Source organism: Ixodes scapularis, unplaced genomic scaffold, assembly GCF_016920785.2.
Source record: "Ixodes scapularis isolate PalLabHiFi unplaced genomic scaffold, ASM1692078v2 PGA_scaffold6__148_contigs__length_123643588, whole genome shotgun sequence".
Taxonomy (NCBI): domain Eukaryota; kingdom Metazoa; phylum Arthropoda; class Arachnida; order Ixodida; family Ixodidae; genus Ixodes; species Ixodes scapularis.
In genome coordinates this window covers 32,764,619-32,782,880 of record NW_024609881.1, presented here as the reverse complement: position 1 = coordinate 32,782,880, position 18,262 = coordinate 32,764,619, and the positions used below count along the sequence as shown (strand labels likewise).

The following is an 18,262-nucleotide window of genomic DNA, read 5'->3' as shown; positions in this document are numbered from 1 at the left end:
TAAAAAGCTCTGCAATCGAAATCATATTCACAAGCAGCCGTTCTTCTAACCGTGGTTTCGTGCCAAACCAGGCTCAATCGAAGTAGCCTGGTCGGCTTCGAGGCGACGAGCGATACGCGGAGAAGACGATGTGAAGGATACTCACTCACAGAGCTTTCTTCCTGCATTTTACTTGGAAGTATTTGGTTTTATAATGGCAAGTTAAGTACACCTCCCCTTCGCAGTTGCGTCCTGGCCGGACAGGAAGCGGAAGAGTATTTTGACCCTCTCTGACCTGGTTCTGTACCAAAGGCGCAGCAAGCTAGCATATAAACTCTAAGAAAGAAGTTGGCCTCAAAGGACTAACGGCAGCATTTGGTCCAATGAACTCCTATTTGCTCCCCGAAAGGACCATCTGGTTCAAGCTAGGTACCGTGCGCAAAACCTGGGGACTGACTGCGCTCGACTGGGACTAACCGATAGGCGTGCGCGAGCAAAAACAGCCATTAGTCCCTCTCAGACAGGGTGCGCATCTGTATGATTTAGTCCCCGAAGGCAAACGGAATGTTCGCCAGGAGGACGGATGATATTTCGCTTGTATTGGGGATCGGCGAGACTCAGCCCAGCATGGCTGAAAGTGTTGACAAAACTCGGACGAAAGCGGCGAATTTGCTTAATGTGCCCTGAACGTTCAGACATTACAAGGTGGAGCTTCACGCGTTGTGAGAATGCGAGTTAACGAGTGTGTTAACTCTACTTCACCCACCTATCTTGTCAAAAATGATCTGTTGACATTTCACAAGTCCCATTCACGTAATTCGCCTTCGCGCAAAAAAATGAGCCTTTATCCAAACGCAACAACTCCAAATAATAACACTTTTTTTTCTTCTCTTAAATCAAACTTAACAGGTTGTATAAGCCGAGCTTTCAACACCGGAGTCTCGCAGTCAGTATAAAGAGTCACTTGAATCGCTAAAGCTGAGTTAATGAGAACATGTCGAGCCTCCGCTCTGCGTCTCCTCGTAACCAAACTTTCTGGGTAGGCCAATGTCGAACTCAAAATCCCCAACGACGCACTTGATTCACGGCGCGTTCCACTTAAACAGCACATTCAGGGGCAGTATCCAGACATCTTCATGCCATCGTCGTTGCTGTTTAAGATAACATTCCAGATGAACAACGAAGAACGAACCACGCTCGGAACGTCACCCATGGCTACATCCTGCTAATACAAAACAAATGCGAACTAAAAAAAAGGCCCCCAAGAAAATTGAAAACAGAGAGAGAGAGAAAAAAAATGTTTGCTTGTACGTCGCTTGACCGACGTGTTGAAAATGGCGGCCTTCGACGTTCTCCCGTCCTTGGGCAATTGGAGTGTCCGTGAGTCGTGTGTAGTGGGAGGAGGGAAAAGAGATTTTCGGGTGCGCGCCCTTCTCCCTTCCACCAACCCCCTACCCCGCATTCTTGCGTCCTCGCTCACGCGGGGGGTAGGGCATAGAGGGTCCGTCGGGAAAATGGGAACGGGCCTTTGTTTGAAAAGAACCTGTCTTGAGTACAGGCTTCGTCAGAACTTAGAAGCTGGGTTCGACGTGGGCGCGTTGGTAAAGTTGGTGAAGTCGTCTCCCATCATTTCGGGATCCCGTTTGGATTCGCGGTGCTGCAACACTGCACTTGATCTGTTCTGAAGTCACAAGAAAAGGGAACTCGATTCAGGTATGTCAAAGTACTTCTGTTAATGGTATATTCATTACCTGCGGCTTCAGAAAGCGTTTTATTTTCAGCGCCTTCTAATAATAATAATAATAATAATGTTTTATTTTGTCAGGAGAGCCGCGGCACCGCTGAAAGGCAAAAGCCCGTACCAAGGAGGCCCGCGGTGCCGTGTCTAGTGATAGTGATTATGTGATGATGTAATGTACAGATGAAAGTGATGGTGATTATGATATGGTGTGTTAGACACTCTAATCATGGTAACCTTTGTAAAGGTGCACGTTTTCACATCTTTGTGCACCTATAAGTTAAAGGTTACACAAATGTAACCTATGCTAATGTAACTTTTGTAAAAGTTACAGTGGCAAAGGTTACCTCTAATTTACTTATAGAAAGGTTACGATCTCGTTAGCATTGTAACCTTTATAAAGGTATCTGCCCGCCAGAAAGTTATAGGTAACTTCCATGTGTTCGTGTAACCTTTGAGTGAAGCAACAGCTTATATAAGAAATCCTTTTATTAAAAATGGCATTTTTGGCGAAAATTCACAAAAAGCATCCTGCTCGATTGTGATTTGACCCGTACAAAAATAGGACAACCCATAAAATAGTGAAAAACTAGAGAACAAAAAACAATACTGTAATATACAAAAACGGCAATTGATTCCGAAGTATCACAATATACATAATCACAAATTCCCGAGTCTGGGATACATCAATAAAAAGCTGTAATATAAATTACGTCCATAATGTAAAGGCACTATTATCGTAAGCGGTTAGCAGGTATCGTAGCATATATGCATCACAAAGAGCGCTGTTGAACGGTGTACAAAGCACTTTAGAATCTAAGGCCATATTATATCAGTGCTAGCCGCACACAAAAAAAGTTGAAAATTCGCTTAAAGAAAGCAAATAAACTCACGTTAAAGCTCACTTCGACAGAAGCTTCGGCTTAACCAGCATGGCCTTTACATCTATAGTTACGAAACCACACTGGCACTCGTACAACAGAACCGAACAGGAAAAAAAAAAGACTTATGTAAAACGATGTGTAAACACTGTTTAGCTGCTGTACGATAGACATAATGAACATAAAATACAAGTGCTAAAAAATAATTCAAAACTGTAACTATAAAGTACATCACAGTTGTTAAAGGGAAACTATAATAAGAGCTCTGAAATGGATATATAGGCAGCACGGAAAACACAAGTGTATGAGCTATAGAGTTGTTAATTTTTTTATGGTCTCTTACCCTATATTATAACACATGAACCTGTTAGTAAAACCTAAACCATGATTCGGTAGAATAAGGTGAACTTAAAGTGAACGGCACTTTAAAAATGACAACATTCACTGCAAGACAAGAAAAAGCATTCTGCGATTCAGAAGAAAGAAGTCAAGGAACCAGACGACATTTACTTCCCCATCTCAGGACGCAACCTATTTTTAATGGCATTTGCTTTCGAAAAGTTAACACAAATTGTTCTTCTTCAACATAATGAGCAAATTTTTCAGCCGGTTCGTGAGCAGTCCACGGGGCACTTTTGTGTCAGGTAGAGTTATCTTCTGCAGTAAGACGAGCACCGATGAGAACGCTGGTGGGTAGTCAAGGTTCTTAATGTAGTACGTCAGCAGGCAGAAAATCAGAGCTCGCTCTAGATTTCCACCCGAGATCCAGATGACTTCTTCAGTACTGCCAGCATAAACGCAAGTGCGTTCAGCGCAGTATATATACACATGAGGTGCTGTGACTTGCAGGTTATTAGGCATTGCATTCTGTGGAATGGCAGATTATATTCCATGGGCATCCAGTAATCAACAAAGTTCCCCGCATAAGTGAAATAAGTGTCGCACAAAACAGTCTTTGGAAGAGCATTTAGATATCACTTAACCTTCATTTAAATGAATGTTAAAGCACAAAAATGCACTGGATGTCACAAAAACTAATAGATGGATGCATGAAAATAATTCCACAAACCTCGTTGATGAGTGTGTGCCTAGAATGGCCTTGTAAATGCTTGCCAATGTCGACGAATGTGCATTCCCGTTCTTCTTTATGTGAAAACGCTTCCACCACCACTTTCACCTTTTTCTCCAGGTCCCCAACCTTGCGCTTAAATCGGAGTTCGACTTCAATGCAGAGCTGAGAAAAGTTGGTACAAGGAAGTAAAATCAGTCATTAATTGCAAATCAGACATCCCTGAAGAAAAGCGGGAAATTGCACTACTTTACTATTGGTTGCTTCACGCCGCCGATGCTGCACTGATGACTCAGTCGAGCAGGCTGGATTGCATGTTAAACATCCATTCTGTAGCCAAGCAAGAAATATTTTCCTCGTGCGCGGAATACAGCACCAAGAACTTGTCATGCATAAACAAGCCCATAAGCATCGAAAATATGAACTGAATTCTAGAACTTACGTCTTGAACACTTATATAGCGATACACTGAAGGGTTGCGTAAATCAAGCATTAGAAGCATGCACGGTACCACTTTTCTCAAAGGCATGTGATCTGGCAGTAATTAGTGGTAAATTATTATCGTACCGGTAAAATGTAAACTTAAAAATCAGAAAGCAATAAAAAAAAAAAAAATCTGCATCGAACTAGCGGTTCATTTAGGACACAGTGATTGGCTATTAAGGCGCGACTTTCAGTAAAATAACGGGATTTTTTAATATATATTTGCGAGCATGTTGCGCCCACCAACCTTTCCAACAATCAGGATGATACGGCTGTTGCACTTCACTCGGTCTATTTATTCCTGTGCCAACTATTGGTGGAATAGGTGGCACAGTAAGTCCTTGCTCTGTGTCACCTATTGGTAGAATAAAAATAAATAAATAAACGTGACGGAATAATTGCACAACAAAACGAGATAATTGTTTGTCCTACACCGTTCATTCTGCACCACACCTTAAACGAGCAGGATGTTTTATTTCTTGACTAAAACAGGGATATATGCCTATATCAATTCTGCATGCCACACATTAAATATTTTCTTGTACCCTGAACGTAGTGCGAAAAGTTTCGGTGCAAAAGCCATTCCGCAAGGAGTGATAAGACGTACAGAGTTACGAAATTCAGTTACCAAAAATAATAATACCGCAGCAGTGCATTGCAAGCTTGCGCCTATGTAAAATGCACAAAAGCACGCATATCCCCACCGCGCGCGCAAGCATGTAAATAGGCAGTAATTAGTCGTGCATTACCACCACACCGTTCACTGACGATACTAGACAGCTACGGCAGGGCTCATCTACAGGCATTACACATAAAAAGAGCTAAATTGACACAGAGTGCCACGAGGACAGACATGCGCTCGTATAAAACGGCTCAGGATCATTTTGGTCCTAAATGCACACAAATAACGAGCTTTGAAAATGAGAGCTCGCACGTCGCTACTGCAACGGTTCCGCTAGGAAGAAACGTCACTTACCCAAATCGGTGATTCTTCCGTGAATGCTTGGGCAGTGATTGCAGAACTCACAACGAATCTTTGCCGCGCTTTCGTCTGATGGGCACACGACGACGTAGCGCTGACAGTCACACAAAGGCTCCCTGCAACTGCCGCGCAGTACACCACACATGTCCCTGCTGGTTAGCGACATAACTACTTCCGTGGTTTGTCGAAACATACCGAGAGTCTTCCAACTCGCTCCGAACAGAGTATTGGCGCAAGAAATGTGCCGCCAAAAAATGGCGCTCAAACGGCCCGGGCGCACGCGAGACAGCCGCGACAGCGGTCACTCATTCCCGCCGTACTGACTTCCCAGCATGCAACACCGCTAAGCAACTCAGGCTTTCACAGCCATTGTTCTTCTTTGCTCTTCTTTTTATTGCGAAAGAATGCTGCCAGCAAGGCGTCCGAAAAAAAAAAAAAGAAAACATCGCCTGATGAGAGTCCCTCTTTCACCAGGAGAGGGAAACAGCAGAGGAGCGCGTCGACAAGGCCACCAAAGGCTCCGAGGTTTCATTTTTATAGTTTTAGTTTTAACGCGAAAGAAGTATAGAGGGACTCTCATCAGGCGATGTTTTCTTTTTTTTTTTTCGGACGGGAGTCCGTTACTACGTTATTCATGCGTTACTGCACAAAAGTTACATGGCTCTAATTCTCATGGTAACCTTTGCATCGTCATATTTTGGCTGTTGTAACCTTTAGTCACCGCAAGAATAACGAAAACACGAAAATAAACGACTTGTAACCTTTATTTTATAGGTTACTCACTACTAAAAGTTACGTTAAAGGTTACCATGATTAGAGTGTAGCAGCAATCTTCGCGGTGATGGTCTTCGCGGTGCTGCCATGGGCTGCTTACTTCTGGCAGGCCGGTCTCAAGCGCCTGGAGAGGGCTCTTCGCGTGCCATACTTGCATACGAGCCGGCCGAATTACCGGAGGCGCAGGGAGTCCAGCACTCCAGCAGGGGATGGCGCCGGTGTTGGCCACGCGGCGGTCTTTACGAAAGCGGGCCTTGGAGTCTCCCAGCTTGCGGTCCAGCTTGTAACTGGGCAGCGTGAGAACCAAAGCGCACGCCATGCTCTATTATTTTTGGCACCATGGTTGCTTATCTTGTTATGCAGCACAGAGACCCGATATTCAATAGTACCGAGCAAAACGCCAGTTATACCGATGGCTTTTTTTTGTGTGTGTGTGTGTGTGTGTGGGTGTGTGGGTGTGTTTTGCAGACCCTGGCAGGATCGCTCTACCATAAAAGCCTGTTCACACATGCAGCAGAGAGCTACAAGGATAGCACTGACCTAGCGCTAAGCACGTGCTGACGGGAGCTTTCCCCAGCTTCGTATCACACCGTCAAAACTGTTGCTCATGGCAGACGAAAAGCAGCTCAAACACGTGAGCAGCACTACTTCAGCACTTCGCTGCGTGTGAGAACAGGCCTTAATGAATACATTTATTCGATTGTACAGACTTTCGCGTTGATGGCGGGAGCTCGTTCCGTCACTTTGAAGCATAGTTTGAGCACGCACTCGCTGGGTCTGTAATTCGCAGCGAACGGTCTACTAAAGATGTAATATTGAGCTGGTCAGCTGTCAACAGATCGCATGTTAGATATGAACCATTGTAGCACTTTTGGAGCCTATTTGTTATTTTATTATGTGTGTGTCATATCTCAGATTTTTGTTGAGTGATCGGGTATTTCACACTGCCCCTGTTGCTAATAATCCAAAGTCCTCGCAAACAGACAAGAAGCTGCCGGTGCCCCAATAAATGGTGCTTGGACCACGACCGGTTCGGACAGACCTCCCAGTGTTCAAGCCATCGTCGACGCAAGTGCACTCTTCGGAATTTGGCTCTATTGTGAATTCTACCGTTCAGGAACTTCGACTTCAGTCATCCTTGAATGCGATGTGTATCTAAGAGGCAATAAAGTTAGGTTTAACCTGAACTGCACAATTTCGCTTCGGAGATTTGTGGCTCGGGACCAAATGTAAAGGATAAACCTTTAGTCCCAGGTGTCTAAATCCAAGGGCGCAACGTTTAGACCCAGAGGTCCAAGTGCAAGGGCCTAACAGTTGGTCCTCGGGGTTCATTTGAAACGGTGTAACAGTTAGTCCCAGGGGACCAAGCGCAAGGCCTAACAGTTAGTCCCTGGGGACCAAGCGCAAGGGCCTAACAGTTCGTCCTCGAGGTTATTGTTGAAACGGTGTAACAGTTGGTCCCAAAGGACAAAGTGCAAGGGCCTAACAGCTGATCCTCGAGGTGCAACTGAAACGGTGTAACCGTTAGTCCCAACGGTGCAAGTGCGAGGGACTAACGGACGGGGCGCAGCAGTTGCTCCCTTTACAGTTGCTCCCATAGGGGACTAATGGTAGTGGCACCGCATTTGGTCCCCCGAGGTACTAAGCCACGCTCCCTTTTTTTTTAGAGTGTAAGAGCCATGAAATGCGGAACTTTAGGATGCGATTTTCTGAGAAGCGCCCCAGACTGTTACTGCAGACGCTGGCCGGACATTATACGGTGGCCCATGGCAGCGATTCGAAACAGCGATGATGATAGTGACGACAGACGTCTCAGGTGACTGCTACCGTCTAATGACGTAGCATAAAATGAAAGCATAGTCGGCTAGAGTGAGAATGTTGTCTGCAAAGAAATAAAGCATGGAACTTCGGTACCCTGTCATAGAATTCAGCGGAACTAAATCCTACGTCATAAAAGAAAAATCAGCATTGCACCGACAATGAAAATGTAATATTCAGCCCGGTCCCAGGGTAATCACGTATTTGACGAAGTGCTCAAACCTAGTGCAACTTGAACAAAAAGAATGTCAGATATGTCAGAGTAGACGTTTAAAACTCAGGCGACCTATCTTTTGTGATTAAATTGCTGAAATATGAAGACGTATGATAGAATGACTTGGATCGTGTGCGCACATATGAAAATCTAAGTCCCAGTGCTGACAGCAACTAGAAACGTCTATCAAGCCGATCAGTGCTTTAAACAAAATAAAATTTAACATCCGCTTTTACATGACATTGGTGCAGGTTTAGCACTGTATTTTTATGTTTTTATCATTTTGGAGGGTGATTGATCAAAAAAGTTTATAAGAATACCTCAAACGTTCTCGAACCCCATACATGTTTTGACAGGGCAAAGGATATGCAGAACACTTGAAACAGTAAGAACGATAAAAACCAAGAATGCTAAGCATTTTATAAAACAGTCAGATTTAACTAGGAAATAGGGTCTAATATGATTTTAAAAGGGCCTATTGAACCCTTTTTCAATAACATTAAATATTTGTGGTCGTTGGTTTAGCAGTTGGGTGTTCTGGTGCACAGACTTTGATCGACATAGTTTGTAGACATTGTTTATTGTATTGAATATGTCTTATGCCATATGTAGTGTCAATTTTTACCGTTTGACTATCGAAGTACGTGTCAGTTTTGTCAAAATAAAAAAAATCATTTTTGGCACGGTTGAATGTTACGGAAACCTTGTTGCAGAAAAAAACGTTTCTGAAAATATTCTGTACTATATTCTTTGTAACTGAATAACTCAATAGTTAGTATCGGTCAGCAGAAACTTGTGTAGGAAGTGGAATTAAATGGAGAGAATAAACCAGCATGTTTATCAACTTGCTTTAGTGAAGAAACTTTGTTTTTATTTCTTTGACGCTTCCTCTTCCACTTCACAGGTCGTGTCAACATACAAATTCATATATAAACCCTATTAACTTATACTGTAAAATAAATATATAAAATTCGAACCAACTGTAAAACACAATCGTCTTACAAAATTTACACACACAACCAACTTTTCATATAGCCCGCCGAGAAACAAGCTATCAATCAAGTGGCAATGGTACACCGGAGATATTGATTTTCTTTATTACGGATGGTGATGGGGGGGAAGGGCAGTTGACACACTTGTCCTTGTGGCCTGCAATGTCCAGTGTCTCGAGCAAATCACGAGCAAAGGGTTCTTTGTAGTTGCAAGTATTTCGATGTTTTAGAACGTTGAAAAGCAATGCGCAGATAAAAGTCCCGTTGACGTGTCCTTTCAAGTCTTTGCTTTCTCCCTGGTTATGTCAATAGTGCATCCGCCTGTTTGACCGACGCTGTACTTGCGCAGGGGAGGGATGTTTGATAAACCACCCCGGTCTTGCATGGAGCATATTTTGTTCCGTGCGCGGTGTCACATGATGTCACTTGGACATTTTTATTTTTAACATTTATGCAAATGGCCTATGCCTTTGTTTGGCCTAGATGCGACGACTTGAACCTCCTGTTTTCTGGCAATCTTGTTCAGCTTGTGTGGAATACTATCCATGTACGGAATACTGTCCCTCTAGGATGTATAAAATAGACAGTTTCTTCACTAAATCAAGTTGATTGTCAGCTGCTTTCTTTTCTCATTCTAATTCTTCCTCTCTCTACACAGGCTCAAGTTGGAGAACACAAAATATGTACGAATAAGCTCAATTCGCTCCCCTACAATCAATACATATTTTTTTTCTGTAATACGATTAATCTTTTTTTTTCGTTTTTGGAGTTGTTCCGCTGGCTAAAGAACAGTAACGCAAATGAGAGTGTATAAGGGAGTACGAAATTTGACGCCTTAGCCATGTTGACAAAAGTTGTAATTTATGTAATAGACCGGTTCCCCTTAAAAAAGCTCCACCAAGCTTAGACACACGCGTATATGTCATCATAAACCACGCACCCTGAAACTTAATCGATTTAATTTTATCGAACCTGCTTTGAGTGGAAAGTTATGTCGATGTTGTAATTAAAAACCGTATATTTTTCTCTGATGAATATATTTTGTTATATATATAATTAATTTACACTGCTTTAGGTTAATCCGCATTGATAACTTCTCTAGCCAATCATTTGATAGGTGTTGAAGATGTAGGAGATCACTATAAAATAAACATTCGAGTCATCTGCAGAGAATACCATAGTGTGCGATGTGAAAAATAAAGCACACGATTTATATGCAGGAGAAAACAAATAATGGTCTTAATATAGAACCTTGCTGGATGCGATAGGTTATTTGGTGGAGATCGGATTTATTATCGATATAGACGGCGAATCGTGACCGACAAGTCAAATAACCGCAAACCAATTCCTATATTTTACCTCTTAGATCTATATTTTATTTAACATTACAGGACACTACAAGATATGATACGATTTGATTTTTTTTTACCACAATTACATGCTCCAAATAGGAACCAATGAAAAAGCAGCATAAATTATGTTTAACAAAGCTCCGAGCCCCTCCCCCCCCCCCCCCCCCCTTCAGCATCTACGACTGAGTAAGCTAGGAATCAAGATAAACTAATGAAATCAAACGCATTAATAACGGAAACCGTCAAATTAACATTTAGAAAATGCAGCTATCTGAAAGTTCAGCTATTTTCAAATTACGACTGAAATTGTAGTACAATAGAAAAGAAACAGGGTTAAACTATATCTGCATTGCATAATTACATCTGCAGGTGGAAGTTTGCCAACGCTTGTAGTTTCTGGATAAGTAGTACTCAGTCTATTTCTTTACATTTGAAAACCGAAAAATAAAGTATCCCCGCTCATGTGCCGCATGCACATGAGCATTAAGCCATGTGTGTAAATTATTGTTTATTAACGCAGTTGAGCTGTAATTATAGCATTTTTGTACGCTAAGAATTTCTTTATAATTTTAATGGGTTGAGTAAGTATAAGAAACATTTACTCTTATTCATATTGCCTTTTTGTAGTAGATATATTGTAGTAAAATTTGAAAATGATGCCGTACCCCAAACTAAGTTTCAATAACACAAATTAGAATAAATCATCGAAATGTCAAACCTTTTTTACACTTTACACTGGTTTGGAGAACATACCTGCATTTCTTTGGAATTCCTACAAATTTAAGTAGCTTAGAAAAAATATACTTTATATAATTATTCTGTAGCATATTATCTGAAAAAATTACTCCAAGAGTGTTTATGATATCTACAAACTTATTGTGTAAAGACACAGTATAAAGAGGGTTACAAAGTTTGCTATCTAAACCAACCGGATCGACTATGATAACTTTTGTTTTATTATATTATTATGCAAGCAGTTTCTTTCAGCCTATGTCTTTACTTTGACAGCAAAGGCATTAGCTGTATTTATAGCTATATATTTGCGTGTTTGCATAAAAATATTTTTATGCTTTACAGCAGCTCAGGGATCAGCCATGTTTGAACCTACTGAATTATGTCACATGACGATACGACTATACGAACTAATGTCATATATGATATTACTCAGTGGAAATTGTCTAGAAGTTGCGATGTTCGTTCTTTGATCGCGATATCGCCATCAGACAGTAAGATTTACTTTTAAAAAATATCCGTATATTGAAAATACAAGGCACTCGCTATCATTTTTTTTTACTTCTGATATTACTCTATTTTGGACCCGGCATACACTCTGCTTTTGCGGGAATTTCCAGAATGCGCACAAGTTAAAGTTGAAAACACCCCGTGGCCTTAATACCTATATTGGAAGTGTTGTCGCCTTAGAAGCCTCCAAGAAGGCAAAGTAATGGGTACTGACGGGTGCTCTAATAATGCAAGGCGTTTGTGCATAAACATAGTACAAAGAGTTACGCTTTCACACACATAGTTTCATAAATGGCTGAAATATCATAATGTTCATTGCGGATTGATAACTCTATTGACTTTCTTGTTGATCTGTCTTGTTTAATCCATAAATCACACAATCAATCAATCAATCAAAGTTTAATCAGATAACGCTCGAGGAATACAGTTGTCGAATGGGTCCCCACAAGAGGCATCAGCATGCTTGACAAGGCGACAGCCCCCCCCCCCCTTTCCACGGCCAGACAAAATGGAAATCTGTGAGGACGAAAACTACTTGTTCATGACAGATGAAACATAAAATCCCATTAGCAGTTCAAAACACTGTATACAGAGGCAAAACCAATGAACTAAAACCAGATTGCATCCCAAGTTGGACAAACAACAACGACACACATGAATGTTTATGCCTGCACAAACACGGCAAACAAAGGGGCCACACACAACATTTGTTTTTACTGGGTTGTCCCATACAAGGAGACCGTAGTGAAGACGTTAATGAACTAAGGTATAACATAGTTTTTGTCAAAGTGAGGCAACACATTTTAAGTCTATAGATAATCCCAATAGATCGTGAGATTTCCGTTCTTACTTACTGCACATGAAAACACCAATTTGGACTTTCATATAACAGAACACACAAGAACCTATGGCATATAACACGTTCGATGATTTAGCTTTGAAATTGAACTTGAATTTTCTGCTGAATAGATTTACTTCATGGTCGAAATATAATTAACTTTGTTTTTTTCGTGTTTAATTGAATTTGGTTCACGCTAAGCCACGATGATAAATTTTCAAGCCATGCGGTGGTTTCGTGCTAAAGTGCTTCTAGGCTTGTTCGAGAAAAAAAATGCGTTTGTGTCATCAGCTTATAAAATTATATCTGGTGTTTGAGGTATTCCTATAATGTCACTCATGTAAATTAAAAATAAGAGAGGGCCGAGAATGAACCCTTGCGGGACAGCGTATTTTAGTTGACCTATATCTGACCTCGCGTGATTAATGTCTGTATATGGTGAACGACTTGATAAATAGGTTTTTGTTAACGTAAGTGAAATTCACCTAATTCCATATATGAACACATTTCCGAAAAGATTATTATGCTTGATTGAATCAGAAGATTTTTAGAAGTGAAGAAACACGTCTACTACACATAACTTCTGCTCGAAATATTCAATAATTTTATTTTTGATGTTTGGCAGCGCCAATTCTGACGTTTTTTTGCTTCTGAAAGCCGTACCATTCCTCAGCTATACCATTATTTTGTTTGAAAATTATTAGTCGTTCATTAATACTTCAATATGTTTGGAAAAAAATGGGAAGAACGGAGATTGGTTTGGGGGGGGGGGCTGTTATTTAGGTCATTTTTATTACTTCCTTCGTGAATCACCGACAGTCTTGCTATCTTTAATTTATCGGGAAATATGCCGGTACTCAGAATTAGATTACATATATATGTGAGATTGTTCCACTAAGTGAGCAACTGATTTTATAGGCTGGGATTTTATACCATCTTTACAACAAGCACTGTTATTCTTGAGTTTGTGTATTAGGCTGTGTATAGGGTGGTTCAAGTCACCAGGCTCGATCTAAAATGGACCGTAAAAATCGACACCTGCACGTAGCAATCTAAACTTTTTGTCAGAGGTGTATTTCACAGGTCGGTTTTTCTTGTAAAATTACAAAGCGTAGCTCTGTTTCTGTTAAACAATAAGGCCAAGAAACTTGCCAGGGTCTACGGCGGGCACCAACGAAGACGACAGGGGTCCAGTAGCGGGGTGTGTTTGGCGTTCGTATTGATAGATGGCGCTACCTCCTAATCGCGACGGCTCGCAACCACCGTGGTTTATTAAAATGAATAACCTTTTTGAAATGCACCTTCTGTTGAAAAATTAATGGGAACAATAAAAGCAAACCTTCAGGTAAAAAAACGCGTCTGCATAACGGCGGCGCTTTTGCTGCCAATGGGCTTTGTCTGCGTGTCGTCTGCTATCTCTCGTTGGTCGGCTACACCTTCAGACGCCGCTCCCGACGGCATCTATCAGTACGTACGGCAAACACAGCCCGCTACTGGACTTGGTCGTCTCGGTCACCGCGCGCCGTAGACCCTGGCAAGTTTCTTGGCTCTATTTTTTTACTTAAAGAGCGCTATGCTCTGTAATTAAAAAAAAAAAACGGCCGCCGAAATACACCTTCGACGAAAAGGTTAGATGGCTACCTGCAGGCGTCGATTTTTACGGTCCATTTTAGATCGAGCTTGGTGACTTGAACCACCCTATACTTCGGTTTCAGTAGTAGAAAACAAAAATATTGAACCCTCAATAACCGGTGAGATGTAGGATTCATAATCACAACTACTAATGACATTGCCAGGGGAAGCACCGGAGGTCAAAAAGTGGGCATTAAATTTATCAGCAAGCATTGCCCCTGTACGACACATGCCTTCAATTTTAAGCTCAGAAATATCCTTTCCTTCGTTTTAAGAGAGTAGGTTGTTTACATTTTTCCACTCTTTTCTGGGATTATTATAAATATCTGCGAACTTAATTTCATGATACAGATTTCGTGCCCGTTTAATATCAGCGGGTTGTTTATTTCTGTTATTTTTTTAAATTCAGCTAGGTAATCCGGATGTTTTGTTTTTATAAAAAGGACGAAGAGCTTATCTCGTTGTTTTATTCTCGTAAGAAGTGCGGCATCAATCCAAGGCTTTCTAATCTTCTTTTTCATTTTCAATGGCACCATTGGAAATGCTTGAGCATAGAGGAGCTTAATTCTTGTAGAAAAAAGGTCGGATTCTGCGATGCTATTATCCAACCGAACGAAGCTCCAGTTTTCCTCCTCGACTAAACTTTGAAACAACATAATATTTTCACCAATAATGACCGTATACGTAATGGGTGAATGAGATGTGGGTTTTTTTACGTTGAGTTGAATTGGGTGTTAAAAAGATGAAAGTGGGTAAATATTCACTAAGATCCGATAGCAGAAAACCCACCTTTAGCTCATTCACTTGATAGTTCATGATGCACAAGTTAAGCATAGTCTGAGACATTTCCGTCACTCTGGTCGGTACATGGATTAAATTTTCATGACCAAAATAATGAAAAATATTAAGACTTCTTTATTTGGCTGGATCTGTTAATAATACATCTATATTTACGTCGCCACAAATAATAGCATGTTTACCGATTTGCGCGCACCATTGCAGCATATTTTCAAGGAATTATAAAAACGCGGCGATACACAACGACAACTATGGTACTTGCACACTTTACCATGAGAGACTCATGATGCGGAGAATCATGTCAGAGAATTCTGACATGTAATGTCAGAGAATTTTGACATTACATGCATATCTAGGTATTCCTTAACGTACAGCGCCACATATAGATATTGACGTGCACCCATATGCCGCGAAGTGAACGCTATCGTAATCGTGTAATAACCAAATTTTAGTAAAAACTAAAATATCAAGATTATGGTTTAACTGATCTACTAACATGTCAACACCTTCGTGTTTATTACTTAAACTTTGAGGATTCAAATCAAACAAGGAAAATTGTTTTTATCGGGCAGTTTATTGAAGTGTTTAAACGAACCTTAACCATAATAACTGCATTTTGACAGCGAACTAAGAATATCGTCAACATCACCAAAAAAGAAAGCAGCGTTGGTAGCCATGGACACTTCTTCCGACTGTTTTCGTAGGCTCGACTTGCATTTGCAACACAGGTTGTGGGTTTATTATTTCAAAACATATCTGAAACAACCTCTTAACTTGTCTTGAAACAGGGCGATGAACATACGGGGGTTATTGAGAAAAAAATGCCCCCTCTCTTTTTTTTTTTTTTTTTTGTTGTTGCATGAGTGCGCTACATTAGTACATGAAAATGGCGCCTAACTCAGACATCCGTCTGAAACAACAAAGTGCAACAGCGCATAAAGTCGGGCGGGTTGGTTTGACATCATGAAAGAGGGAACAGCGCGAAAATAAACGAGGGACGAGTGGAAGAGGTAACAACAGACACGGCGCTGACTAGCAACTGAAAGTTTATTTGTATACAAAACACGAAATAAGCTGAAAAAGAACACAGAAACAACCCGTCACAACGGTTCCACGCACACGCTTATCAGTGATCAAACGAACTTGCCACAAGTACAATAAAATACAATACAATAAAATTCGCTCAACTCCTGCATAAGCCGATGAGGCTTGTGCGTGCGCCGCCACAGGTCACTACAGATTCCTTCAATTATGTAACACATTCTGTTTGAATATATACGCCCTAGACACTGTAATTCATAGTATGAGTTAAAACGAATATACATACAAAGGTTTCATTAGGCATAGTCCGTAAATATATAAAAATAACACAATAACATGTGGAACTAACAGAATTTACTGGTACAATTTCGCAGATTTCCCTCGGTTCATATCAACAAAACGAAAAAAATTAAAAACTTCAGGTTGCTATATATGCGTAGTCTGGGTCGAAGGAGAAGTTATGATGTAGCTTGCAAAGAGCTCTTTTGTATTGCTTCACGAAGTGAGTTTTTCTCAGTGTGGACTCATTATTTATCACGTGCTTCGTATGTGGTGATGTGGAAATCCCCCTAAGTGAAAAAAATATAAAGGTGTTCAGTAAGCATGCGTTCAGTAAATCACAAAATCATAATATAATAATATGCAATACCTTATATGAGTTTTGTACAATTTACAAGTCCTGATATGTGTGTTGGACACATTTTTTTTTAAATTGTCACTGGGGATTCTACTTTATTTTACCTTTCGTCCGAGCGCGGCTGAATCTACCATCCATCCCAGCCAATCCAGCGTCGAGAGAGCATCATGTGACCTTGAACAACCAAAACGTCGCGTGGTACTCTCCCGGCGCTCGATTGGCTGGGTGGCCAGCATCCACTGGGCCACCACAGCGGGCGCCTATTCCATGCCAAGCACCGTTTGTCAAGAATGCTCGGCAAGCACCCACTATGAAGGTGCTTGCCTGAACACCCTAAGGGTGTTAGCCCTGGGACAAACTGATTTACACCCAGGGTTTAAAAACCTTTACTGTGTATTTATTACAAAAAATTACCGTCCTGCTAAAGCTTTCAATGAAAACCGCAATATATCGATTAAATAAATGAAACAAAAAACATAACCCATGATACGGTGGATGCACCTTAAAGTTCGGCTGGAATTTGTGTTCAATTGGAACGATGACGCAGCACTCGTGTCCAATTTGTGCATACATTTGCCTCATCTCCAGGTGAAACCGAGAAAAAAAGTTTTGCTATCCACGAAGCGTCATCGCTCCTAAGGCCTTTCCAATGTTTCCCCTTCACACCTTTGAAAGTAACTCCAAATACCATGCTAGAAAATATATTTTACTTTCAGAAACTCCAATGGCCTTGGCGCCGAAAGCTTTAGCGTAGTGCGAACAACCGGACGCGCGCTACCTCGGGGATTTCTCCTTCCTATTGGGAGGGTGGCTGCCAGCATCTATCGTCGTGGACAAAACCCCGTCCAGACAAGAGCGGAGACACCTGTCTCTGCTGTCCTAGTGCGCTGTCTCCACTTTGTGTCTATAGTCCTCATGTACAAATAGATAAAAACCTTTCGTGCCCATTGCTCCCCATCCATTTGCCTAAACCGATCCTCAAATTTTATCGTGCTCACCGCTTCCCTGCTCGCAAATGACACCCATCCCATGTCTCCTTGTACTCCCTGGTTTGGCGTTTTGCAATGTGCCACCAAAGCCAGCCTACCTGCTCCGCGCTGTTTTATTTCTAGTCTTGCATGCCCTTCGGATTTCATGCATATCATTGCATTTCCAAAAGTCAAGCCAGGCACCATGACACCCTTTCAAATCTCTCTCACCACCTCATACCTGTTGTAATTCCAAAGTGCTCTATTTTCCATTACAGCTGCATTTCTGTTGCCCCTGCCTAGTACATACTTTTCATGCTCACTGAGATATTCTGCACCATCACATATCCATGCTCCTAGATACTTGTATTTACTAGCTCTTTCAACTGTAATATTCTGTATCTTCAGCCTCTCAACTTCATCATCGTTAAAAATCATGACTGCTGATTTTTTACTACTGAATTGTAAACCTAATTCCTCTCCTTCCCTACCACAGATGCCCATTAATCCCTGCAACTGTGTCCTGTTGTTAGCCATTAGTACGATAACATCCGCATAAATCAATCCCGTTAAGGATTGCGGAATTGTTTGGCCTAGCTTACTGTATGAAAGGTCGAATCCAAGCCCACTCTTCTCTAGTCTATACTCCAGTCCTCTGAGATACAACATAAACAGCAAAGGTGATCACGGGCACCCCTGCCGAAGGCCTCGTTTTATCTCGATTTTCCTCTTCGCCATTCCTTTGTAAATGTTCCTTTGCTGGGTTGAGCGTTGAGTTTTAGCGCCGCCTGGTGAGTGGCGCACGGACTACACCGGGAGCAGGA

General features: G+C 41.4%; 1 protein-coding gene across 1 annotated transcript; it reads right to left on the bottom strand.

Annotated features, from left to right (window-relative positions):
• Window positions 1-3,150: 3,150 nt before the first annotated feature.
• On the bottom strand, window positions 3,151-4,196 carry LOC121046564. The gene is made up of 3 exons (XM_040500930.1): window positions 4,110-4,196; window positions 3,668-3,832; window positions 3,151-3,465 (listed from the first exon to the last, which is right to left on the bottom strand). The coding sequence occupies exons 1-3, from the start codon at window positions 4,194-4,196 to the stop codon at window positions 3,160-3,162; spliced, it is 558 nt and encodes a 185-aa protein (XP_040356864.1). The 3' UTR covers window positions 3,151-3,159.
• Between the last annotated feature and the right edge of the window lie 14,066 nt (window positions 4,197-18,262).